Source organism: Phodopus roborovskii, unplaced genomic scaffold, assembly GCF_943737965.1.
Source record: "Phodopus roborovskii unplaced genomic scaffold, PHOROB, whole genome shotgun sequence".
Lineage (NCBI taxonomy): Eukaryota > Metazoa > Chordata > Mammalia > Rodentia > Cricetidae > Phodopus > Phodopus roborovskii.
Window position 1 is genome coordinate 15,016,165 of NW_026126424.1, and position 27,934 is coordinate 15,044,098.

General features: G+C 41.4%; 1 protein-coding gene across 1 annotated transcript in view; it reads right to left on the reverse strand.

The window, feature by feature from the left end:
- Nucleotides 1–886: 886 nt before the first annotated feature.
- The window catches only part of Frrs1 (ferric chelate reductase 1), a 42,052-nt gene continuing 15,004 nt past the window's right edge, over nucleotides 887–27,934 (reverse strand). Inside the window, exons 4-16 of the mRNA XM_051185608.1 lie at nucleotides 27,424–27,518; nucleotides 25,968–26,115; nucleotides 22,742–22,924; nucleotides 15,198–15,299; nucleotides 13,572–13,719; nucleotides 10,112–10,225; nucleotides 8,798–8,913; nucleotides 6,580–6,666; nucleotides 5,138–5,235; nucleotides 4,805–4,863; nucleotides 2,071–2,214; nucleotides 1,591–1,652; nucleotides 887–1,506 (exon numbers count right to left, since the gene is read on the reverse strand). Coding sequence (XP_051041565.1) covers nucleotides 1,414–1,506; nucleotides 1,591–1,652; nucleotides 2,071–2,214; nucleotides 4,805–4,863; nucleotides 5,138–5,235; nucleotides 6,580–6,666; nucleotides 8,798–8,913; nucleotides 10,112–10,225; nucleotides 13,572–13,719; nucleotides 15,198–15,299; nucleotides 22,742–22,924; nucleotides 25,968–26,115; nucleotides 27,424–27,518 — 1,449 coding nt within the window. The 3' untranslated portion in view covers nucleotides 887–1,413. The remainder of the gene's footprint in view (nucleotides 1,507–1,590; nucleotides 1,653–2,070; nucleotides 2,215–4,804; nucleotides 4,864–5,137; nucleotides 5,236–6,579; nucleotides 6,667–8,797; nucleotides 8,914–10,111; nucleotides 10,226–13,571; nucleotides 13,720–15,197; nucleotides 15,300–22,741; nucleotides 22,925–25,967; nucleotides 26,116–27,423; nucleotides 27,519–27,934) is intronic.

The following is a 27,934-nucleotide window of genomic DNA, read 5'->3' on the forward strand; positions in this document are numbered from 1 at the left end:
CTAAGAAAATTATCTTCATTTGCTACAGGATTTGAGGAATATAAAAGAAATTATCAAGCAGTCTTCATAAATAATTTTAAAAAACAAAAAAAGTCAGAATGTAATAGCACCAATCACTAATTTAAGTTTCTAGCACCTATTACTGCAACCCAAAAAGAGAGAGAGAGAAAGAATGAAAGAAAGAAAGAGGAAAGTTAAGAACCTTAGATTGTAAGGAAATAGCCCATTATTTAAAAATAAAAAAGAAAGAAAAAAAAAAAAAAAAAGGTGAGCAAATCAGTCCTCCTCCGGTATCACAGCACCATCCACTGGCTGTAAGCCTTCATAGCAAACACTAGAATAGAAACAATGAGTAGAAAGGAAAACTGCACTCACTGCCCATGCTGAATTATTAGAGCACCAGGGACGATCCAAGGGAATCAATCCATCCATCCATGTCATTTTATCTTCACAAAAGACAAGAACACCTGCTGGACACACTCACAAGGGCGAGTTTTAGCAAATGTGAAATTCATGACTTTGATCTCCTATAAGGACTAATCTTAGGGCTGAAACAAAACAAAATGCCGTTCCAGCTCCATGGATGAAAAAACAAATGATATCTCTAAACAAAAGATGCCTATTCGCACTTCGCTGCTAACAAGGAAAATACAATATTCATAATATAATTAAATGTTAATGAAATGTACAATGAGATAAATCAACCACACCTCCACCTTTAGCCAGAAGTAATGGAACACACACAGCAAAGAAAATATCCAAAGCCTGGACTAGAAAACATGTTTTGTTCTTGTAGGTTTTCTTTGTTTGGTGTGAGTGAGTGTGTGTGTGTGTGTGTGTGTGTGTGTAGTAAACATTTTTAAAAATCTAAGATCTCTAAATAAACTAGTCAACATAAATATTTTCTTTTCAGCACCCACAGCAGCATTGTCATGAAAGTTATAGTCCCCTTAAAACCAGATACAGTGGTGCACACCTGTGATCCCACCACCCAGAAGCAGAGGCAGGAAGATAGGTTCAGGGTTATCCTTGGTTACACAGCCAGTTGGAAGCCATCCTGGGCTATACAAAATCTATCCCATTTCCAAAGATGCAATCTCCTTGTATCCTTTGCCTGAGATTAACTTCATTTGCTAATCATTATAGTTTACTGTTTTAAATCTGGCATGGGATGCTGAGAGTCATGTCATCTCGAGTACACGGTTCCTTTTAAGATGAAGACTAACACATGAAGGCTTGATTGACATCAATGCACAGGCTATAAATATAATCTGGATAGACCAGACTTCAGAATTCCTCTCTAGCCATGCCCATGAGTCTTCAAATTAAAACATGCTCCAGGTAGTCAGCATAAGCTCCAGGCCTTCTCGTTCTGAAAGACCCAAGCCCACAAAAAAAAAAGTCTTTGCTGGCTCATACTTGGTTGATTGCAGATAAGAATATCATGAGGAAAATCACATTTCCACATATGTAAATCACCAACACTGCCTTCTTAAAAACATGACCCTGAAGAAGAAAAGAAAAAAAAAAACTGAGATTTACCAGAAAGCACCATCGTTAAAGTCAATCAACAAGAGAGGAGAATCTCACCTCTGCTTCCGCGACAGTTAGTGACTGAAGGATCTGAATTCTATCATCATCCAATATTTCAACTGTCAAGAACAATGTAAGTTTTTAAGAATGATGATATGCAAGTTGTCATGAAAATATGATAAAACCTGAGTCCTAACATTCCCCAATTTTCTAAGCTGTAGGTTTGGTCATTCAAGCTACTAAATGCTGCAGACTTTCTGCACCTGGGTGGGACGGGTTGCGTGTGCAAGCACACACAGAAACTCTCTGCCTTATTTCCTTCAGTCAAGGTCTCTCACTAAACTTGGAGCTAGGCTGGAAGCCAGCCAATCCCAGCCATCCTCTTGTCTCCATACCTGCACAGCACTGGGGTTACAGACACACATGACCATGCCCTGCTTTTGTGTGGCTGCTGGAGATTTGAACACAGATCCTGATGTTTGCAAGGCATCTGCCCCATCTCTCCAGCTCCACAGTAGGACTTCTCAAGCAGGTTACCTTTTCGAGAGAGCCGATAAGCATGTATCTCCAGAAGCACCTCTGTCCCAATGTGCCAGACCACAAACCCCATCATCACATAGGTCTTCTGTGGACTGGGGAGATTCAGTCCTGGTAAATCCATTCCTAAAAACACTGCAGCCACTATATAGGAAAGAGGGGGAAATGTGCTCAAATGTGTGCCCAGGAACAAAGAGTAATTGATGCATTACATTAATTAGAATATATTAAACATTTATGAAAAGGATAATCTTTGAGGCTGAGATAATTTGGACTTCCCTACTGTAAGACTACATAAGCAAGATAGAAATTGTGATCTAACAATTGCTAAGAGAGCACCCTCAAACTAGGGATGTAGCTCAGGGGTAGAGCAGTAGCCAATAAATGCAAAGCCCTGGGCTCGATACCCAACACCAATAACAACAAAGATACCTAACTGTAGTGAGGTAGTCCTTCTGTAGCACTGACCACGCCCATTGGGGGGTGGAGCGATGGGCGGAGGTGACCTGAGGAAGGAGGTCGGAGGGGGCCAGAAAGGCGCTCTCTCTTTCTGGCGTGACTCAGACAGGAGAGGATCGGGTTGAATTTCCTGGTGTTCATCTGTCTAGGTTGTAAGTTATTTCTCCCTGAATAAACATCTATTCGGCCTATTTGTTTATCCTGATCCTTATTTACCGCAATCATATTCTATGTATGTATACTTTTCCTGTATTCAAGACATTTTGTATATTGATACAATTTGGGATATTTATCTTGCTGCCCTTTATAGTTCTACCTCTTGTCTTGACACTTATACTCTACCTCTATTTTAGGGATTTACATGTAGGTATATGTAAATAGTTATATTGTTTAAGTATTTGTTCCTGCTTTACTCGGGAAAGTTTTAATCAGTCTTTTTAGCTAAGTTCCCGAGTATTACAGATTATCTTCACTCACATTTCCTGTACCTATGAGATTAGTCAGATATAGATGCTTAATCTTCAATCACTTCATAGACATGCAGAACATGGCATTTAAATGCTTTAATATTAGTACTCCATTGACATGAGACACTGTTGCTCCTGACAGCACCGTGCACTTTCCCGAAAATATGTTGGACACTGTTGTTGCTCCTGCTGGAGTTCAATCTCGCCTCAGCTAATGGCCTGTTGGGCATAGAATTGCCCCCACCTTGACCACTGATTTGGACATGCAGTCCTATGTGCTTGCAGGAGACAAATATAGAAGACTGCTTGACCTTGCCAAGTCAGGGTAAGACAGCCATTCTATTTCCCTGCTGTTGTTGTGGTCTGTCAAGTTCTCTTGGCCTTAGCCAAATCTGGGTGTACCAACGTCGCTGTGAGACCTAGGGTGACTGTTCAGGTGGCTTGCTGTTTCTGTCCTTGCTGCACCTTTTGGAAGTTGTCCATCCGCATTTCCTGTCTACTCTAGTATTGTTATTTTCCTTCTCAGGTCTTGATGAGGTTGAAGATTAAACTATCACAACTATTATTCTCTCTTCCTAGTTAGATATATTAGGTACTAGACTTACGTTTTCCAGCTTAGGACAACTCTATTATAAACTCCATTATGCCCTCACCCTAGGACTAGATATGTAGGTCATTTTGTTCTCGATTTTCCTTTTCTTAGAGCACACTTGTTATTCACTGTTTTGTATATAGTTTTGTATTAAGCCTAAATCTTTTCTTTAGACTAAAAGGGGAATTGTAGTGAGGTAGTCCTTCTGTAGCACTGACCACGCCCATTGGTGGGTGGAGCGATGGGCGGAGGTGACCTGAGGAAGGAGGTCGGAGGGGGCCAGAAAGGCGCTCTCTCTTTCTGGTGTGACTCAGACAGGAGAGGATCGGGTTGAATTTCCTGGTGTTCATCTGTCTAGGTTGTAAGTTATTTCTCCCTGAATAAACATCTATTCGGCCTATTTGTTTATCCTGATCCTTATTTACCGCAATACCTAACCTCTCCAGAAAAGTAGGTGTGCAATGAAGAGGGAGAGATGAGGAGGTAACTGCTGACCTCACACTCATCCCGCACTTAATCCCACAAGCGATAGAGTATACAGGTGAAAGGTACCTCCCTTGAAATCAATCAGATGTGCCTGGTGCAGGTTCACAAACCCAGCTGTTTGGGAGGCTGAGGCAGGGGGAATCACATGCTCAAGGATTGCCTGAGCTAAAGTAAGGTCAAGGCTAGACTTAACAAACTGGTGAGACCTCCTCTCACAATAAAAACTATAAAAAGGCCTGGGGATGTAACTCAGAGGTAGTGCACTTGCCTTCCATCTATGAGGCCCTGGATACTGAATCCCAGTACTGAAAAGAAAAATTGTCATATAATTCCAGCTGCCCTCTGGAGACCATCTACCCTCCAAGTACAGACTGTAGGGAAATGGCCTGGACTCAGAGGCTTGTACCAGCACACTTCATCGACCTCACCCTGGGACCCTCACTCGCCCTGCTTGAGTGTTTGGCCATTAACATAGCCTCATTTGTTTGCAAAGGCAAATGGGAGAACTGGAAAAGAAAGTTTTAAAGTCATTTTCGAAAACTTCAAGCTTAAATAATGATTTCTACAGTTGGAGAAATTACTTTCTGGATTTCAATGTTTCAGGCTGATTTCTCCTCAACAACCAATTACTCCAATTACTAATGCATCTAAAATCATTTAAGCCAAATTACAACTTTCAGTGTAAACAACCAGCAATTATACAGGAGTGAGTGGCGTTGCAGTTACTTACCTGCTATTATTCTAGCAGCTGTCCCCACACTCCAGTGAGTCCAGTTAAACACTTGCCTCCTACCAAAATAAAAGAACCAGTCGGTAGTCTTTAAAGTGATGGAGTAACAATTTATCCCCAAAAGAATAAGAAGCATGCAATGTCCCTATGCAGAGGAATTGGGTATCTGAAACCCATTTTAAAGTCCTTAAATGTGAATACAATCAATCATTGTGTGCTACAAAATGCAAAATGTTTCTACTTTGAAAAGAAATTAGTTGTCCATCTAATCACACACACAGAGAGAGAGAGAGAGAGAGAGAGGGTGTTTGAATGTGAGAGCTTTGTCCATACCTTGGGTCATGTAAAGATGGTCTGAAGGTTGCCAACAAAGGCTGAAGGACAGCTAAAGTCAGCACTGTACAACCGAGGTATGGGTGGTAGCCTGCACGCTGAACAAAGGGCATTGTTAACAGTCCATCTTTCCTGTCGATTTAAATCATATTTAAACCATACAGATTATAGATGAGGGCATGGAATGACTGTGAGAAGCAGAGGACCAGGAAGTCAGCTGTGAGATGGTGTGTAGTAACAACCCTTAGCCTAACTAAAGCTTAAACAATACCACTGATAAGCTAACACAGAAGAGGGAAATGTCATCCCTGGGATGATCTCCCTAATTGGTAATTGAATACAAAGAGTCACCCTGAAGTCATATAGACACAAGCAATACTAATTGGACACAGAAGTTTATGTTTATATAATTATGTTTTGGGGGGTGGATGGGTGGGTGGATGGATGAAAAAAGAGAGAGAGAATGAGAATAAGAACCAAAGAAAAAGAACTCTTCACATTTCCCCTTCACTCAATTTGAGAAGTTAAGGGGAAATGTGAAGAGTTGGATGAGGAGACATGGAAAGGGTTAAAGGAAAGAAAGAAAAGGGAGATGTGATACAATTATTATATTTTAATTAATTTTTTAAAAATTGATAGCATATATACAGCACTTAGCAAGACTGCTCATATAGTAGAGATGCAACTTCTATTAGCTTAATGGCAATCCAAGGAGAAAGCCACTTTGATTAATGCTGTTTCTTAGACATCACGCTTGGGCTGGAGCGATGGCTCAGCAGTTAGAGAGCTTACTGATCTCCCAGAGGACCCAACCTCAGTTCCCAGGATCCACAACAGGCAGCACACCACCACTGTGCTTGCTGGTACTGGAATCACACCGATCACACAAATACACACCATTAAAATAACAAAAATAGCTGGGCTGTGGTGGCGCATGCCTTTAATCCCAGCACTCAGGAGACAAATGTAGATGGGTCTCCAAGTTTAAAGCCAGCCTGGTCTACAGAGCAAGTTCCAAGACAGCCAGCCAGGAAAACCCTATCTCAAAAAAATAAATAAGTAAACAAAAAAAAAAAAAAAAAAAAAAAAAAAAAAAAAAAAAACAGAAAAACCTATCTCAAAAAATAGATACATAAATGTAAACAAATAATAAATAAATCTTAGGTATCATACTTCTAATTTTCAACATTCTGTAAGGAAAACACACACTAAAGGAATGCATGAACTATGATATAGCCTAAAAATACATTTCCCTGCCAAGTAATCTGTATTCACTGTCTCCCTTCATTCCTGATCCCCCCAACCAGGTGAAGTCGTCAGATTACTCAAAAAAAGGGATGTACACAGAAATGACTCATTATCTACCTCTGAGAATAAAGTAGCAATCCGCTTTGACATCAAAACAGATTTATAGGGAAGCATCCTGTTGAAGGCATCCTTACCCGACTCCAGCCTCCTCTGTACACAAAAGGCATAACAAAAGCAATGCAGGTGAGCACAGATGTAGCAAGCATGAGCATCCGATGCACCTGCAAGGGGAGATGGCTAACTGTATAAAAGACATCTGGTGTCACAGCGGGGCAGTCATGGGAGATTCACTGAAGGCATACAATTCAAAACAGTAAAAATAAAATGTCATAGACCATTAAGCTAAAGAAAACTCCACACTGCCATCCCATCATTCAAAAGGGCTCACTAAGGCTTCGCCTACTCCCTATGGTTGGAATGGATATCCCACACGCAAAGCACGTTTACTTGCCAAGACCTTCATTTCATTCCAAAGGCATGCATTAGGCTCTGTCGCCATGCAGAGTGCTATGCCCATGTGCAGAGGGACAGCAAGGAAACCAAAAACACAGTACCCTGCAGGATGTGTGGTATAATCAGGAAAGATAAGTGAACAATGTATGGAGCATCTAATTCTTTGTGTAAAATCAAGAAAATATTAAGAATGAAAGTGGGCACCATTATGTATTGGACAACTGGTTATTCCAGGAAAAGGTTACCCTATATGACATATAGTATTATAGATGTGAATGTGTGACTGTCACTGACATATACACACATCAACAGCATATACTTAATTTAAGCATAGCAGAAGGATGGGCAAGATGGCTCAGTGGGTAAGGGTACTTGCTGCACAAGCTGATGACTTGAGTTCAGTTCCTGGTAGGTTCTGTCTCCTTGCAGCAGCAGGAATGGAGATCTCACACACAAAGCCACTTACTTTGTAAAGAGAGAATCAACTCCACAAAACTGTTCTCTGACCACTACACATGCTCAGTGTGGTACACACACACCCATGTACACATCACAAGGAGCCACATGAATGGGTACATGGCCACACAAAGAGCCATTTAGACTGATAAAGGACATGGAAAATCTACAGAGCAGATTGGAGAAGAACACACGAGTAAGCATGAGAGCTCACAGGCAAAGACAGACAGAATCAACACGTAACAAAAGAGAGAATGAATGAGGGGCTGGAGAGATGACTCAGTTGTTAAAAGCACCGGCTAATCTTGCAGAGGACCCAGATTCAATTCCCAGCACTCACATGGTGGCTCCCAACTATCTATGACTCCAGTTCTGAGGGATCTGATGCCCGCTTCTGGCCTCTTCAGGCACCAGGCATACATGTGGTACATGCAGACTTACATGCAAACAAAATACCCATAAACATAAAAAAAACTAATAATACAATAATTTTTACAAAGTGTTTTTAAAGAGAATAAATAAAATAGATAACCCTGTCAACCAAAAAGAGAAACGAGGTAAGACAGAGGAGCCTCAAAAGCTTTATTTGTATGACTAAGAAGGGTGTCCTCTGATGAGGTCACAACTCCTCCAGTTTTCCTAGATGCAGGTATGTACATTTTCATGGCATGTACTCATTGATGGCTCACTATATATGCAAATACCCATGATCTACAGCCAATGGAGATCAGGCTACTCTGCCCTCCTGTGACCCTCACTGTACTCTGTAGGACCCTGTCTTCCCATCTATAGGAAGGCTCAGGACAGAAAAGAGCACTTCCGGTTTCTCTTTCCACACATAGTCAGATGATCTTGACTGTTAAGTAGGGGGATTCCAGGTCTCAAGGGCTCAGCAAGCAGAGGACAGACATACAGTGAGCACCACCATTTCTTCCTCTTTTCCACCCCTCCTTGACTCAAACTGACTTAGAGCAGTGAGTGAGTCTCTCTCAGCTCCTCCCACTACAAACCTAGGGGTAAGGAAGGCTCATGTGACCCTGACATGTTCTCCAATTCAGCCCACTCATCACAAAGCCAGATGGTGTAAGGAATCTTGCACTGATGTTCAGTTGCTTAGGAAACTGGGGGAGGGGGAATGGATCTGAGATCTGCAACAGCTGTAATTGAGAAAAGAAAAAGAAAAGCACGTGTGTGCCAGTAAGATGGCTTAGCAGGTAAATGGACTTGCTGTGAAACCTGATAACCTGAGTGATCCCAGAACTTACGCATGCGCTCTCACACACACACACACACACACACACACACACACACACACACACACACACACACACACATGCATACTCACACACACTGAATTAATAATGTAAAATCAAAAGCATGTAAACTTCATATCATGGTGTTTGAATAACATGGAAATGGCTTTAGCCCTTTTTTGTCACCTACCTGAAACCAAGCTGCTTCACCAAGGAAGAAAGCTTTGGACCATACAGATCTGAAGAACCGGGCAACCAGTACTCCAATGCTAACTGTGGTCATCCATGCCACAAACATTAAGGCACCTACAGGAGAGAAAGATGCAGTGATTCATATCACAGAGTAAGTAAGCTGCTGCATCAATGGCCCAGCCAAGTGCTCAGAAAATATAAACAACCAGCAAACCACAAAAACATAATGTATCATAGTTCGTATTAAACCACCACTTTTGCCGATAACAACCAGCAAGGCTATAGCCCCCAGCAGGTATGAGGTACCCCAAGTGTTTTACATGCACTAGTCAATCTGGTCTTTGCCACTGTTTATAGGTATTCATGTTGTCCCCAATTGACTGAATGGGAAACAAAGGCACAGAGCACTCCAATAGCTTGACCACAGCAACTGTGTTCTTAACCATCTTTCTAACAGTCTGTCGGTAGCTTTCTTCTCCCATAATCTTACTCCAAACAACAAATGGAAGACAAAAAGACATGTGACTTCTGGATCTAATTCCTGCCCAACTCAAGATATAGCAGGAGCAGAGTCCAGCTGAAGACGGGAAAGTGGCTTTCCAGGTGAGCTGCAGTGACAATCATGGAAAGCCTCCACCATGAAGAACTCTGGAGAAGAACGTAAAGGGAGTGCAGCAAGAAAATCCCTGAGATGTTATTGTGCTGTAATGGTACAGTTTGCACTGTTTCTTGCTTTTGAATCCTATTTTGCAACAAGAGCCAGTGCACCTTGCAAGCAGAATCAGCTTTCACTGGGAGACGCAAAGCATGTGAGAGCCTTTTGTCAAAGCAACTTCTCTCCCACTTTGGTGACACTGCTCACACAAATATCCGAAACCTAAGCACTGCCCCAAGCACTTCCTATGCTGAAATACTTACACAAGAGTGAAAGAACATTTGTGAAACCAAACTACTGCTACAATTAAACAACCAAAACTACACAGCTTCTTCATTAGCATTTATTTTAATAAAAAACAAAAACAAGGATTCAAAAGCATTAAATTAACTAATCCAGTAATACTCCACCTGGATGAATTTAGAATTTCCACTGATTTTAATGTGTCAGTGTTCGTGTGACTGAATTAGATTCCTCTCCACTTTTAATAAAACTGACAAACATTTAGAGAGACAAGCTGCCTGAAATTGTCAACATTTAAAAATAAAAGAATCATGAAAATTTGCTAAGTGACTCCTGCCGCTCTCCCTGATCCAGCCATCGCCTGCTCATTGGTTAGTACAGCCCATATGTGATAACGATGTTCCATTAACTTACCATGAGCCTTTAAAAGGGGTGAAGAGTGGGACCCTCCTACATTCTTTGGAGTGCCTGTCACATCATATTTTTCATACGTTATCAAGGGTTGCTGAGGGTGCCTAAAAATTCGGCCTGAAAGGTGGACACAGAATAGAATGAAAATGCCTTACAGGAATGAAAAATAATCAAACAGGAAGACTTGACATCCACTTGTAAAAGCAACATAAAGATGTGGCTTTCCTGAAAAATCAAGAACATAATTGAGCCAACAACGAGATGAATCAAAACAAGGACAGGGAATGAAAGAGTTAAAGTGAACAGAACCAGCATGTGTGATTAACAGGTTAAACAATGTCAAAATAACTAACGGCAGATGACAAGTCACTGAAAATAATACCCAGTGTAATTCTCCAACACTGACAGATGTATCTGAAAGCTACAAGCCTTTAGCCATGCCTGCATTCCAAAATCCTAGGGTATGCTAGCAGATTGGGCCTGGGAAGACAATGGGAAGACAACTAAGAAAAGCATTTTGATGATATAAAGTTTGCCAGATGGTCAGTTTGACTGGGTTTGAGTAACAAGTCCGAGTCTGGAATAACAGTGACAAAAAGAAACTGAGGGAAGGGCTGGAGAGTTGGCTCAGTGTTTAAAAGCACTTAGTTGCTCTTGCAGAGGACCTGGGAATTTGACACCCTCTGCTAACCTCTAAGGGTACCAGGCACATATGCAAGAAAAAACACCCATACACACAAAATAAAAATTAAAAAAAATCTAAAACAATTCTTTTAAAACTTAGAAAATATTAATATCTTTTTTCCTTTCTTTCATTCTTTTGAGGTTTTGTTGTTGTTGTTTTTGTTTGTTTGTTTTGTTTTGTTTTGTTTGGCATAGGGTCTCACTATGTAGACCAGGCTAGCCTTGTATTCACAAAGATCCACCCGCCCCTGCCTCTTTAGTGCTGAGATTAAAGGTGTGCACAACCATGTCCAGCCTTATTTGTGTCTTTTATTACTATTTGTTGTACACACAATTAAATGAGGAAAATATGAGATTATTCCAAGTGTGTGCATACATGAGTGTATTGTTCATTCTACTCTACAGGTAAAATAACTCTTTAAACCCTGTCCTCTAGTTATGTTCGCAGTAACACTGCATTGAAGAAAAATCTATCTTCCCTTTCCCAGCAGGTATCAACTGCAAATGGCCTAATGGTTAGAAACAGGACTCTATGCACACTTGCCCCTCTCCTTGCTGGGACTTTGAGCATGTGAAGGCCCTGAGCATCCCGCCACAGCCTCAGTGAGTTCACGTGTGCTTCAGCCCTGTTGTGTCTGGAGGATGCTACTTCCTTGAAGTCATCCACCTCCTCTGGTTCTTCCAACCTGTCTGCCTCCCCCTCCGCATAATGATTTTGGACCAAAAATATATATGCACAAGAACATTCACAGCAACATTTTCACATTGTTTGAAAAGAAAACATAAACTACATGTCCATCACTAGAGTAGAATAAATTGCAGAGCACACAAACATGTTTTTAGAAAACTATGTGAGTGCAAAGACAGTGAAGAAACTTGATAGATACACAAACTTTTGTTGAAAACACATGTTAGGTGTCAGGTAACAGACTATATCATGGTGATTTCAAAAGGATGGGGCTTGTGAGCTGTCCTGGTGGCTAAAAGAGCTTGCAGTGCAAACCAGGTAACCTGGAGGATAGAAGTGATTCAGCAAAGCTGTCCTCTGACCTCCACAAGAACGTCACGGACTGTGTGTCCCTACACGTGTGCACGCATGTGCGCTCGTACACACATACACACACACACACACACACACACACAAATAATAATAATAATAATAATAATAATTAAATTAACTAAATTAACTTTTAAAAATTTGTGAATGATACCGATTATACTATCTGTATAACAAAATGAAAAATAAAAGAAGGGACGATGATCCAGCTAGATACTTATAACATTATTTTTTAAATAGTTTATTTAATTTTATTCTCTCTTTTTTTATGTGTATTGATATGAGAGTGTCAAGTCCTCTGGAACTGGAGTTACAGACAGTTGTGAGCTGCCATGTGGGTGCTGGGAATTGAACACAAGTCCTCTGGACAAGCAGCCAGTGCTCTCAGCCGCTGAGCCATCTCTCCAGCCCCACTTAACTTATGGTTTAAACAGGAAATAAAACCTAAAGTCACAAGCCTTCTTAGAGATGCTAACAATAAAGACACTTCTAAACACCTGGATGCAATCAAAGTAAAGACAAAGTATTGAAGTAATCATTTAATTTGTGGTTTAGTTAAAAAACAAAATATAACTGTACTGGTTAGCTTTTATCAGCTTGATACAAACTGCAGTCACCTGGGAAGAAGGAATCTCAATTGAGGAATCACCACCATGTGATTGGTCTCTGGACACATCTATGAGTCATTTTCCTGATTAATGGTTGATGTGGTAGGGCCCAGACCACTGTGGGTGGTGCCGTCCCTAAGCAGGTAAGCTAGTCCTAGGATATATAAGTAGCTGAGCAAGGCAGAGGAAGCAGAGTTCCCCCACAGTCTTTGCTTCAGTTCCTGCCTCACGCTCCTACCTTGGCTCCTCTTGATGATGGGCAGTAACCTGTCAAACAGAACCTTTCATCCTTCCAAGGTGCTTTTGGTCAGAGTGACAGAGAAGCAAACTAAATAGTAATCTAGAATATCAGGAAAGAAATGTCAATAGAATCAATTAAGTGTTTGGTAATTCAGTCCAGTCACTAAGAATGATACTGAAGATACTGTTTTTGAAAATGAAGATGAGACTGCCCATGGTGGTGCGTGCTTTTAACCCCAGCCCTCAATGGATAGAGATGGGTGAACCTTTATGAGTTCAAGGCCAGACTGATTACAGAAAGTTTCATAAATGCCAGTCTAGGGCTATATGGTGAGACTCTGCCTCAAAACAAAGAAAACTAAAACTAAACATTCAGATTCCTAAAGAATACTGGGACCACAGGGTATCCATTTTACTGAGGAAGATGCATGATAGGAAATGACTCAACAGAGCATCAGACACAACCCCCTTCTAGTTTGAATGGCTGCCAGGGTTCTTACTCCACCTCCTGGAGAAGCTCGTGTCTAAGGAGAACAGATTGTCCCATGGGAGCTGGTATTTCTTACAATAATCCAAAAGGCACTGTTCCTAGGAAAGTGCAGCAAAGCCCAAAGACATATCTACTTCTTGCAAAGGATTTGCATTTCTGGTCCAAATCCACTGTACAAACCAGGGACCTTTGAAATCATAAGCAAAGCAGCCATGTAACCTGGCTGACAGTCTTCGCATGAAACAAAGCCAGAAGCTTAACTCAAAATCAAAAGAGAACCCCTTCTATACCTTAAAATGAGCAACTGTAGTGATATCCGCAAAGGATGAGGGAAAGGAAGAGAGAGAAACGACCTGCAAAGATAGATTTAACCCAAGTGCTTACCGTCATGAGCAGGACCTTCTGCTAGAAAGATGTAGTAGCTTTCATTTAACACAAATCTCTTCTTGACCCCAGGAAGGGTGATGTTTCTTCTGAAAGAACACTGTATAACGCCATCCACCAGCCTCCAGGCCATGTCCTTGAGAGTCCCCTGCAAACACAAGGGCTTCTCAACACTTTCCAAAGATTTCCTAAAAATAAGACACGCTCAAACCCTGGCTTGCTCTGTTTCCTTTCCCTAAGGTTGGAGGAGCATAATTTATCTTCAGTGGCTTGCCTTAGGTTTCCCCTTCAAAGAACACCAGGAGTTTTTATTATTATTATGCCAGTTCGTCTTTATGCCTCTTGGCAAAGATTATTTTTCACTCTGAGCCACACCTTCACAGTTCCTCTACCTAGGTTAGAAAATCTAACTGATGGGCTAAGCCCAGTTGGCCACCAGCACACCACCAGAAATGCTGAAGGACACCCGGAGGCCAGCATGCAACACAGGTGTAGGCAGGTGTCCCAGGCTTCTAAGGGAGTGGACCTCAAAGGAAAGCTAGGCACAGTATGGTGTCATGAAAGGAAGTTACTGCCCAGTGACACTTCCTTCACTGTGACACTAGAAGGGCACTGCACCTTCATAGCACATTTGCCTGCCAACTGTCCTAAAATAAACAAACAAATAAATAAATAACAGTAACACTACACATTGGCAAAGGTGCAAATCGGGGGAGAGCAAGGCAACCACCTGGGTATCAGTGTTTACATGTGTTCCTCCTTCCCACTAGCCAAGAAATAGCTCTCTAACTAACAGAAGTTTGGCTATTTATCTGTTTGACTGACTGTTTTTGAGAGAGGGTATAGTCTAGGCTAGCCTTGAACTCTCTGTGTAACCAACAGTGATCTTAAACTATCTACCCCCCCCCCTTAGAATTTACTCATTTCCCAATATGTATATGACATTTTAACCTGTGTGTGTGTGTGTGTGTGTGTGTGTGTGTGTGTCCCTGGTGCCCACAGATGTCAGAAGAGGACATTGGATTGCCTGGAACTAGGGTTACAGAAGGTTGTGAACTACCATGTCGGATCCTCTGCAAGAGCAGTAAGTGCTCATGACTCTTGAGCCAGCTCTCCAGCCCTGAACATTTTATGCAGGGGAAGGTGGCACCCTTCCCCAAGTCTCATCTTAAAAACCTGTCCTGTACATCCCCCTCCCTGTGGAGTGGGGGGAGGTGGGGTAGGATGGGAGGGTGGTTGGGGGTCATGGGAGGGAGGGAGGGAGGGCTAGAGGGAGGGAGTGAGGCAAAGGGAACTGGGATCAATATGTAAAAATATGAAAAAAAAAAAAAAAACTTTTTTAAACCCTGTCCTATAAGCTTTTGGAAAGAGGCTAGTTCTCTGATGAGGTCAATAAGACATTTAAATACTTTTTAATACGTTTCCTTAAGATGTAACAAAAAGAATTTAAGTGGCATGAGCAATGATTGATCCTTTACCAGCAGAGAAATGTGTCCTGTGATTTCTAAGTACAGAATGTGTCTTGGAGATCATTCTGAGAAGAATGTTGCTGCCAGGCCCTACATAGGCAGCCACAGAGCAGGAAGGCGGGCCAACCTGGTGCATTGCCAGCAGGTTCACACTCACCCTGGTGGAGTCCATCACAGGATAACTTCGCCCTGTCAGATAGGAAGGCCGTATATACACTGTCTGATCTTCACGAATGCACAAGTAAGCATCGTCGTCACCCTGGAAAACAAATGCATTATTTTAAGAAGCCCCTAATCAAACAGCATTTGATACTTTTAAGATATAATTGACTCAGCAGTAAATGATCTACGAAGTCTAGAGAACAAGTTGCTTATTTGTGAGCTAAAAAATAGTGTTTTAGCTATGTGTGGTGGTACACACCTTTAACCCCAGCACTCAGGAGACAGAGACAAGCAGAGGCCGGGTGGCACATTGTAATAAGACCCAGTCTGAGAAATAAATAAATGGCTGAGTGTGGGGGCACACCTTTAATCCCAGCCCTGGGAGGCAGATCTCTGAGACCTGAGCCAGCCCACCATGCAGGTGAGATTTTGAGGGTATAGCTTCTCACATTCCTAAGAAACTAGATCTTACAACAAATCCCCTGTTCCTCTGGCTCTTATGACTTTTCCATTCCTCTTCTGCACCGATCTCTGAGCCATAGGCTGCAAGAGTTGTGTTGTAGATGTACCAGCTGGAACTGGTGTAACAATAAATAAAGAAAAAGAGGCCATGAATTTGAAAGAGGATGGGGCTGAGGAGCTACATGGGAAGGTTTGGAGGGACGAAAGGAAAGGGGGAAATGGGGATGTTGTAACTATATAACTAATTTGTTTAAAGAGATGGAAGGGAAGCAAAGAAATGGCTCTGTGGGTAAAGGTGCCTGCTACCAAGTCTAATGTCCTGAATTTGAAGCCTAAAGCCAACATGGCAAACAAAAACAAACAAACAAAAAACAGTACCCACATAAAAAGCCAGGCATGGCAATATAGCAATGTACACCTGTAATCCAGGTGAAATGGAGGATAAGATAGGAGGAGCCCAGTCTAGATGAACCAGAGAGAGCATCAGATTTAGTGAGTGACCACCTTAAAGTATAAGGTGGGGATTAATTGAGGAAGACACCTAACTTCAACCTCAGGCCTCCAAATGCACCTCCAAATCAGTGAGCATACAATAATAATAATAATAATAATAATAATAATACAGTCAAAGTAGCTGACTTAGAAGCAAACTGATTAGAACTGCAGTACTAACTATAACCGAGAGGCATCCTGAACATTAGAGAAGACAGTGCAGGAGATAATGGGAGCAGATAACTCAGTCTTCACCTCCTAAATGAAGGATAAGAGAAGACATCACTATTTAAACACTGAAGCTTCAGAAATCCATGTTGGAAGCATGGATAGGAAACAATATAGGAAATACAGAAAGGAGATTATGGAGACAGGAAGACTAGGGAGGGACTCTGGAACAATACAGGTAAACCAGATAGAGGTAATAGTCACAGAGATGATGACAATGTGGTAAACAGAATTAAAACACAATGTTAGAGACAGGGTCAAAAGTCCTAAGAAGGCTGGAAAAGGTACTCACTGCCAATCCTGACAACCTAAGTTTGATCTCCAGAACATACATGTTGGAAGGAGGAACAAATTCCCACACACTATCCTCTGACCCCCACATTTGTGCCCACACAGAGACACGTATACAATGGAAGAAAATGTAAAAACTAATAATGTTTTTAAAAAGTACATGGGGGGGATAACATGCGTAGCTCAGTAGTACTGAGTACTTGCCTACCCTGAATATACCCCTCAACATAAATCCACAGAACGATCAGTATCTGATGACATATTAGCATTCAAATCCTAACTTCTAAGAATTATTCCTGCTAAAAAGAAACAGGTTATTTTGAGGAATGATGAAGTATGAGTGGAAAGCATCTTTTGACAACAAAGCAAACTAGGACATGCTAAAAATGGATAGAGATGCCAAGAGAGGCCAGAGGGCAGCTGAAGAGTCTCCATCAACAAATGGCAACACAATGGGCAAGAAGTCTAGGAGCTGAAAGATGGCTCAGCAGGTAAAGACACTCCCAGAGCAAGCCTGATGATCCAAGTTCAATTCCCAGAGTGCACAGCAAGGTGGAAGGAGAAAGCTGACTCCACAAAGTTGTTCTCTGACTCCCACATGCATGCTGCACACATACAATCACACACATAGTGAATATAAAAATTTTAATTAAATAAATCCAATCCATCAGTCCATAGACTGAGTCTCAAAAGGAAGAAGTGTAGAGGAAAAAGCTTCTTCTTTTCAGAAAACTATAAGAGATGTGACGACTGACTGATGAGTCATACCATACTGAAGCCATTTGGTCATGGGTTACTGAAGAGCACAAAGTTCTCAAAGAGTTAAAACAACACCCTACATATTTTTTTACTAAGTACAAAGACCTGCATTTTACACCTGCACAATGGAGAAAGCCTGCAGACACCAGATGGAACGATGTAAACCTTCACTTGATGTACTGATTCATCATTAGTGAATTATTATTAACAGCAAAATATCCTACACTTACTTTGGTGTGTGTGTGTGTGTGTGTGAGAGAGAGAGAGAGAGAGAGAGAGAGAGAGAGAGAGAGAGAGAGAGACTATGCTCGCACACATGCATATGCATGAGCATAGCAGCCAAGGGTAAGTAAGTGGACAGCATGTGAGAATCATTTGTGTCTATCCATTATGTGGGTCCCAGGGATTGAATTCAGGTGATCAAACTTGGTAACAAGCACCTTTACCCATTAAACCACATCACCAGCCCATTGTACCAAAATTCTTATATATTTTTGGTTGTAATCCTAGCCTTTAATGGATGAGCCATCTCTCCAGCCCTGTGCCAAAATTCTTAATATGAATCTACCATGTTAATAGGAGAATACTCAAGCCAGGTGATGGCAGTGAATGCCTTTAATTCCCACACTTGGAAGGCAAAGGCAGGCAGATCTCTGTGAGTTTGAGGCCAGTCTGGTCTACAAAGCAATTCCAGGGCAGCTAGGGCTGTTACACAGAGAAACCCTGTCTTGGGAGAGAAAAAAACAAAACAGCAGAACACTCTACAAAGACACTGGCCTGAAAGAAGAAGAAAAAAAGGAGAATAACTGCTGAAGTAAAGATCAAGACACATAAAGGCACTGAAAGAAAATCACTACATGGTTGGAAAAGAATTTTCTTTAAAAAAAAAAAAAATAGCTACAAGGGAACATTATTGGGAAGCCTGGGGAAAATGGAATGTAAACTATGTAGTGCATAAAATGATTGCATCATTATCAAATTTTCTCAATGTGATAAAATTGTGGTAATTATAAGAGAACATTCTTGTTCTCAGGAGAGTTGTGCCAAAATCTATGGGATGAAATGCTGACATGTCTGCTTACTCTGGAAGAGTTTAAGAGAGAAAACTGTATTTAGACATACCACACAAATCAACTGAGACAGAGTAATGGACCTGGACATAGAGAAATAAAGGTAAAATAGCAAATCTAGGTGAGTGACTAATGACATTCATTGGGCTGTTCTTTTAACATTTCTGCATTAGTTTATAAAAGCACAGTAGGACTGGGAATGAAGCTCAGTGTAATACGCACCGAGGCCCTGAGTTTGATCCCCAACACTGCAAAAAAGGTACATAGGTGTTTACACTTGTGACAGGAGGAAGAACCTGGAAATTATTAATGGAAGGGATCCAGGTCACCATCAAAACCAAAATTTCTCCAAAAAAACAGGGAAGATGATAACAGCCAAAAAAAAAATATATATATATATAAATAAATAAAGAGAGGGGGGTCCTATGATATACCTCAAACTGTACCTGACCAAAAAAAAACTATTAAACAATAATGCTAAGTGACTTAAGACAGTTGTTGGGAACCAAGAATAAGGAAAACAAGAAGAGAAAATTATCATAAATTCAAGTTACGGGGTTGGTTTATGCTGTCCAAAAACAATCGTTGGCATGAGACTAGCCAACAATGAAATAAATCTACAACCCAGGGCCCAAGTAAGGTAAGAACTGGAAATAACCTAGAGTTTGGTCAATGAAAGATTATGTCAGCTGGGAAACCTGAATAGGACCAAACCAAGCATCCTGAAAGTGGGTGACAGTTAGGAGGCCTGGGCAGTCTATGGGACCTCTTACAGTGAAATCATACTTTATCCATAGTGTACAAATGGACTTTGGGAGCCCATTCTCCATGAAGTGATACTTTCTCAGCCTAGATACACAGGGGCAGGACTAGGCCTGTCCTAAATGATGTGACAGACTTTGATGATCCCCCATGGAAGGCATCAGCCTCCCTAGGGAGTGAATGGGGGGTTGAGATGGAGGGTCAACGGGGGACATGGGAGGATGGGAGGGAGATTGATATATAAAATAAGATCATTTCTAAATTAAATAAAAATATATAGAAATAAAAAAGAATGTACAAGCAATAAAGATCCATGTCTCGTTTTGAAAAGAAAAAAAAAACCGAAAAGATTATGTATGCAGCAAGTCTAATACAGCAAGCTACATATTCTGTCTTCATTCCCCAGCTCCTAGCATAGAACTCCTAAAACCTCTGGACTCTCCAAAGGGGCTTTTTTGTGGGGGGTGCTAATGGGTTGACTGATGACTGGCAGCCCCTGATACTCAGATGACTAAAGGATTAAGACCTTAACTAACTTCACCTCGCCACTAATATACTGAAGAGTAGAAAGTACTAAAGGTTAAGTTGATCATCAATGGTCAAAGATTCAATCGATCATGCCTATGTGATGAAGTAACTACAAAATGCCAAAAGGACAGGGTTTGGAGAACTTCCAGATAGTTCTTAAAAGGGGCTGGAGAGATGGCTCAGCAGTTAAGAGTTCTAGCTGCTCTTACGAGGGACCTGGGAAGATGGCGTGCCTCAAGAGGCCATGGAAGGTCCTGTCACTTCCCATACACACACACACACACACACACACACACACACACACACACACACACACACACACACAATGACATGTGCACCTCTCTTTTGGTATCCTTTGAAATTTCATTTGTAACAAACAAAAAAGAGTGTTTCCCTGAATTTGTTGAATAGCCCAACCCTAGGGGGAGTGTTAGAAATCCTGGTAAGTCATCCCTACAGTCAAAAGCACAGGTCAAACAGTTGAGGACTGAGTCCTCAACCCTGGGGATCTGACACTATCTCCAGGTTGAATGTCTGCTGTGAAGTCAATTGCTTGCTTCGTGTGTGACAAGATATTCCCACACTGCTGAGGATCACAGAAGCGACCTGTGTTATGAGTGTATAGTTGGAGAAACTGGCTCTGTTTTCTACTTAAGAGGGAAATGAGGATAGAAGCTAGTAACATGTTTTATTGTTAGACTTTATATCATATAAGAAAAATTATAGATACAGAAGAGCAAAATACAAAAAGAAGCAAGCAACTATTAGCAAAAATTACTTTTCATAAATTTCAGTGATGAAAGCAATTGCTGTCAATTTATAAGCCATTTTTGTTCATGTAGAATTTAAGTTGTTATCTAATCAGCATTTAAAATATCAAACATCTTCAGTATCTCAACTTACATTACACAGTCAAAAATAACAGGACCCTGAATGTGGTGCCACAGGCCTTTAATCCCAGTATCAAGAGGCAGAGGCAGGCAGTTAGTTCTAAGGGAGTTTGAAACTAGTCTGGTCTATAGAGCTCCAGGCTAGCCAAGGCCACTTAGTGAGACCCTGTCTCAAGGAAGAAAAAAAAAAAAAAAAAATGTGTTCATAAAAATACACTGAAGTTGAAAAACTAACAACCCCAAATAGAAATAACCACTTTTAAAGCATATTCTGAAGATGATCCATTTCCAGCCATTTAGGCAACCAGGTGTACAACTGATTTTAATCATTAAGCGGGATCTCTCTGTAAACCAGCTGCACCTGCATAATTAAACCTTTTTATAAACACTTTTGATGAGCACTGTAAGAGAAATAGGTAAGATTACTAAATGAGATAAAAATATCTCAAATTAGAGATAAATGCTTTTGTGCCGTCTTGCCTACAATTTACAAGAACTAACCTACCTGTGGGACCACATCTGCCATCCCACTCAACAACAAAACCCTCCCCTCTTCCCCATTCGCTGTGGCCAGTAGGAGGAAATGTGCTATTACATTACAGCATGAATTTGAGCTATATACAGTTATGGAAATATGCTGTTTTTACTTTTCAATGACAAATAAATATGATGTAATGTGTCATATGTAATAATACATCACTGACATATGTAAATGAATGCAGTGCCCCAGAGATTCAGCTTAAGGAAATTATGTGTTTATCCAACAAGGCCTTTTAATCCTACCTGGACTCCTCTTCGGAATTTGTTTCACAGCCAATTCCATCCCATTCTCATAACAAGCATTACCACCGCCTTTCCTTATTGCTTTAGAGTCACATTTGACTCTTAACTCAACCTCATTATTCATCTCAGGCAACAAATTTGATTCATTTTGCTAGCACCAAGAACACCCAAAAGAATAAGCTGCAGGTCTGATGGTAATTACAGAGAGAAAGCAGGGGAAATATTTTGCACAATTACAGTATTATGTTCCATAAAAATGTAGAAAGCTTCCCATAAAAAGTGACTCTGAAGAGAAAAGTTTGAAATTTCCTTCCTTTTGAAAGTGCATGTGGTAGCGTGTCGCTCCATCACTATTGTTCTGTGTTTTGAGACGCAGCTTCACAACCCTATGCTGCTGGCCTCAAATCTGCCATGATCTTGAACTCCTGATTCTCCTGCCTTAACCTCCTGAATGCTGGGATTAAGAGCCTGTGCCAACAACCTAGGTGGAATGCATTTTGGAATAAACCTTGGTTCTCCTTTATCAGTCTTGTCAGAGCTGTTTTGCTTGATTTTGTTTTATTTTGAACTATGGCTCCCTCAGAGGGGGATGTCAAGTTTAAACCCTGACATGAAGAAAAGTCTCCAAAGACTTTGCCTTTCCCAATGAGGAAGTCACATGGTGGTGGCGATCATCCACTCTGCTCACTGCCAATCCTCCATGAAGAGGACTTACATTTGCCAAGGGTCCTCTTTCCTGTCCCTCGGGAAACCGGACGCCTCTGTAGCATTTTCCCCAGCAGCACAAAGCTCCACCTACAAATCCATCCAGCCACCCCGCCCCAGGGAAGAGCAAGAATCAGGGAAAACGTGCTGCCTTATGCTGATCAGACAAAGGAGCAGTCAGAACACATCGCCTGCACATAGCTGCACGCAGGGAACTTGTAAGACTACGGCAGGGATGACAACAGCATGGACAACAACAGCAGGGGCACCGGCTTTAGTTCTGGTGCCTGCATGAACAATAGTCTGAAGGGCAGTACAAACGTGACATTTAATCCAGACATTTCTTTTGCCTGTGATTCCTGCTTTTTCACAAAGAGTCAGGGACATAAGCTGACCTGCTCTTAGAAATTCCTGCCTACCTGCTGAAATCATGAAACAGCCACTTATATTCAAATCTGTTCTTTGTGTTTTCCTTTCCTATTCTACCCTTAGATCTGGAAGACACAGCTAATCTACTGCTGATGTTAATCCCCTGCTATCATCCCAAAATGTAAGCAATAGATACAAACCATCCACTGGTCATGAGAAAATGCAAATGACAGGTAGCCTTCGCTGGGACCACTCATCTCAATCATCACCGACTGGTCATCTCTGGTGAAGGACAAGAAGGCACAGGCAGGCTCACTCTCTGGGTCACAGTTCAAAGGACTCCTGACACAGAACTTCTTGTTCCCACACTCGGAAGCACTAAACTAGAAAAGAATGACAAGGAGGGAAAAGTCTTAATTATGAAACATGGAGTTCACTGCCAAGAACTAGATAGCCATTACCTAGGGAACAGAAGACACATGGAAAACTAGAAATGATCAGCACATTCTTTAGCTGTGGATCTCTCTCTCTCTCTCTCTCTCTCTTTTTTTTTTTTTTTTTTTTTTTTTTTTTTTTTTGGTTTTTTGAGACAAGGTTTCTCTGTATTGTTTTGGAGCCTGTCCTGAAACTAGCTGTACACCAGGCTAGCCTTGGACTCACAGAGATTCTCCTGCCTCTGCCTCCCGAGTGCTGGGATTAAAAGCTGTGGATTTTAAACATAGTCAGTTATCATTACAATTTGGAAAACTATACTAGTCAGCCAGTAGTGATACAAGAGTGTTTATTTTTTAATAATTTATTTAACTTTATTATATGTGCATTGGTATGAAGGTATCAGATCCCCAGAACTGGAGTCACAGACAGTTGTTAGCTGCCATATGGGTGCTGGGAGTTGAATCCATATCCTCTGGAAGAGCAGCCAGTGCTTTTAACCTCTGGGCCAGCTCTCCAGCCCACAAGACTGTTTATGTTCACTTAATATATAAGACACTTCACATCATCTAAGACCAGGAAGAGCAAGGCTCCCTGTAAATTTGGAGAAATTTCTTAGGACTAAGTCCACACTGGCAATCTTGCCTAACAGGTACCCTCGGATTTTCAAGAGATGGTATTTGAAAAAGCAGACAAACCAAACATGGGCAAGTCTTTATGTATAGGTCTTGGGAATGGCTTTTAAAATTGACATTCAGAATTTGCAATTAAATGATACAGGAGATGACATGCTTGTAGATACTGCCATTCCAAATAACTGTAGGAGCAACTCTATTGTGTCAGGAGGCACAGCCAGTCTCCTACGCTGATTGAATCCAGAGCCTTCCTGTGTGGCACCTATGGAGGCCCATCCACACCCACACCCACCATCACCTTAGGCTTAATAGGGACATAAATACTCCACCGTAGGTTGAAGACAGAAACCACCAGGAGCTTGGAAATGTGACTTTGGTCTCTGAGCTCCACTTCGGTCTATTCTCCTTGTCAAAGAAACTATTCCCTAAGATTCTCTTTACTTTTAAGAATATGAACGAGACTATGAAGTCTCTTCTAACCCCCCTGTAAATGCCAGGACTCTAAATAAATCTCCCTATAATTAAAGATTATCACCTTGGCACAGAGGCATGGTAAAATTCCAAAGAATAGACCCCTTTTATTGACTACCTGAAGGGCAATGTTTTCTATTAGGAAGCTGATGTGCAAGCATTTCATTTATTTAAAGCAGTTTTTGGCTAAGTATTAAGAATGGTTAAGTATTAAGAGCTAATAGAGATAATGGCCTCTTCGATAACTGTACTTCAAACAAAACTGCAGCATTCGTTACAATGTGACCAAATGAAACATCCAGAGAACTGTTTAAAACTGTGGGAGAGAAGGAAGCCAAATAAGACTACTATTATGTAGATTAAACGACTTATTTAGTCATTTTTAGTTTTATTTGTGTATATGCATCTGTGTGGATGCATGCTAGGGGTCCAAGGAAACCAGAAGAGGGCATCAGACCCCCTGCAGTTGGAGTTAGAGGCAGCTGTGATCTGGGGATTTGGAACTAAACTCGGGTCCTGTAGAAAAGCAAGCAACAAGTGCCCTTGCCTGCTGAGCCACCTCTCCAGTCCCTATTTAGTGAAAGAAGAGACATACAGACAAAATAGAAAAAGGACCTGGAGCAGTGTTTCTCAACCTGTGGGTCGCGACCCCAAAGACCATGGAAAAATGCAGATATTTACATGACAATTCAAAATTACAGTTATGAGGTAGTAACCAAACTAAGTTTATGGTTGGGGCATCATCACAACATAAGGAACTGTATAAAGGGTCGCAGCATTAGGAAGGTTGAGAACTCCTGGCCTAGTATTTACCTCACATCTGTCTAGCACAAGGCACAAATGAAAGCAGGTGTTCATTCATTATTTTGATGGCTATTCTTGGTCATAAAGAGCTGTACACACTGGTCCTCATTCTTAAGGGAAGCTGACACAGGAATAATTTCCTCCAAAGACCCACCGAAGGCAGGCACGTCCACACTTAGGCAGAAGCATGGTCTTCCAACTACAGTAATGCCCTGACACCTTTTCATTCTATGTCTGTATTTGTGCAATAAGCAATCTAATTCGTCAAAATTCCCTCCAGTGAAAACCTCCCTGCTGTTTCTAAACATTACCCTTTCCAATTTTTTTTCTCAATCATAGTCTTTTGAATCAGACAGTCTAAATGGAAGAGTAGCTGACACGATTTGTGAGTGACTTTTTTCTGTGATTCAGCACACTGAACTTTCTGGTACTGTTCGGGGATAAAGAGAGCTGAACCTCATGAAGCTTGGGCTAGCCTCAAACTTCCTACATTATTTGTTTCTTTATTTGCTAAGGGAAAGGGAGTTGAAATAGTCTTACTATGGTTCAGGCTGACCAAGAACTCACCCTGTAACCCAGCCTGGCCTCAAATTTGCAATGATCCTCCTGCTTTCTACCTCCTCACTGCTGGGATTCTGGGCAGGTACCGCCATATCCCACTGAGTTCCCCAACAGTCTAATCTTAATAAGATAAAGTCTATACTATATTACCACTTCAAGGCTCTCCTCCAAATCTTGTCTAACTATAAATGAAATTTCCCCCTATGTTTAATATTTGGCAGGAAGGAAGAAAGAAAAGAGAAGGGAAGGGGTAGTTTTCTTGGCTTCATTTTCAAGTGAACACACACTCCTCATTAGCAAAACTACCTGTGAGTGTTGCAACTATACTTTGAATGGAGAATCTTTTATGTCCGTTACTCAAACCCATCAATCATAATGTTGCAATGAAGACTTCCTTCACATTTCTACAGAGACCCCAAAAACTCCCTCCCACGGCACAGGACAGCTAACACCAACCACAGGACCAGCTGCCAGGAAAGCCACTCAGAATTGTATTTGCTGAAGGTACAGAAGCGTTACTCACTGGCTTGGTTAACTGGGAGACAGAAGGTGAGGTTGTCAAAGGTTGTGCTGTAGGTTTGGGCGTCGTGAAAGGAGGAGCATTTGGTTGTGAAATTACATGACTAGGAATCTTCACCCAGTAGATATTATACTTCTCAACAACTGTGGCTCTGAAATAGAATACCAACGAGATTAGACAAAACCCTAGCCCATCATAAACAAATCACAACTTTAAGTGAAAATGTGTGAGGAGAGGTGAATGAAGAACACACGTGTATGAGGAAAATCTCTTACAACTGTCCTCCACCCATTAGAAGATGAGGTTTATTGCTCTCTGTCCCTCTTTGCTTCTTTGCTGTATGTTCTCCTGTTAACAGCAGCCACTAATGCTGGGTTGCACAACTCAACTACATAGGTTTCTTTTCCCTGCCAAGAGCACATTCCTAGTCGTTTCACAGTACACTAGTCACACTCCTCCAACGGGCATGTGTAAGAGGCAGCATCATAAAGACTGCCTCAACCTAAGTGCTCAGTGAGGTTCACTTAGCAACTAACACAAAGCAGTGCTCTGGCGTGCTGGGGGCCTTGGACAAAGTTAAGCAGAAAAGCAAAACAGATCTGGAGAAGATTCTCTCCTATAAGGTACACAAATGTCTGGGACACCACTCAGGAATCATTACATGGCTTTATGACATTCCATTCTGCCTTGTGCAGATGAACAGGAAAAGGATGATATCGTAATTCTGGTTTCACAATTCCAATTCCAAGAGGCATGCAGCGAGTTATTTTCTTATCTGATAAGCTATCTACAAGTTGTAGTGCTGCCAAAGAAGTCACCCTACTTTCATCCCTGTCTTATTTATACTCTCATACTAAAACAAGCAGTATTACTCTGCACACCCCATACTCAAGTACTAATTGATGGCTCTTATGAGTCTGAAAGCAGTGTAATACTTCATTCACTCAACAATGTCCAGAAAACGCCCCTTAAGTACCAAGTCCTGCCAGACTTGGAAGTGCATGCCAGTAATCTGAGCACGTGGGAGGATAAAGCAGGAGGAGGCTTTAAAAAAAAAAGGAGTACAGTGAGTACTGTGAGTATGGGTAAAGGCCTGGGCTATGTGTTAGAAGAAAAAAAAAAAAAAAAGGAGTATTAGAAGTTGTTTTCTATTGAAGGAAAGGAAAGGAGAAAAAAAAAAAAAAGTCAGGTCCATTAGGGAGTCAGAAGCAAGAGGGTTGCTACAAGTTCAAAGCCAAGACCAGCCTCATCTAAGTAGGGAGTTCCTGGTCATCCAATGCTGCATAGCAAGATGCTGTCTCAAATAACAATAAAGGAAAGAAGCAAAACTACTCTTCTGTCAGTAGATTTTAACTGCTAAAGCTCTCCTACACAGGTGAAAAGTAAATGGCAAAGCAGTACCCATTATGGTTTCAATCCCAATGGTAATGGTTACAGAGATGTGAGCTCTCATACTCACAGAAACTGTATGTGGTTTGGGGCACTGCTTGGAGCGTTCCAGTAGACTTTAATTTCAGTCTTCTTGGATGAAGTCGTATGACTCACCGCAAAACCCTGAAATAAAATGGAAAAGAAGAACCATCCCATCACTGGACAGACGGCTCAGCATCATCGGAGTGCAATCATCTACAAAATAAACGATCACTACACAATCCGGAGTATTTGAATAGAGACTATTCTACATAGAGCAAGGCCAGGTCCTCGGTAAATTTATACCCATCGGTTTACAATGTACTATCAGTCATGTTTATCAGTTCTGTGATAAATTAAGTCATCAGTCAGCTCAGAACAGTTCTGAGGCTTAATGGAGAACAAAACAGGAACATGTGTGAACTGAAATTAAGATGAGCAGAAATCCAATTGCAGCTAAGGGGTCAGAACCTCATTTGAGCCAGCAGAAGTTTCCTTTGAGAAACAGGGGATGATGTAGAGACCAAGAAGACACCCACGGTGCAGGAAGCAGCCAGCCC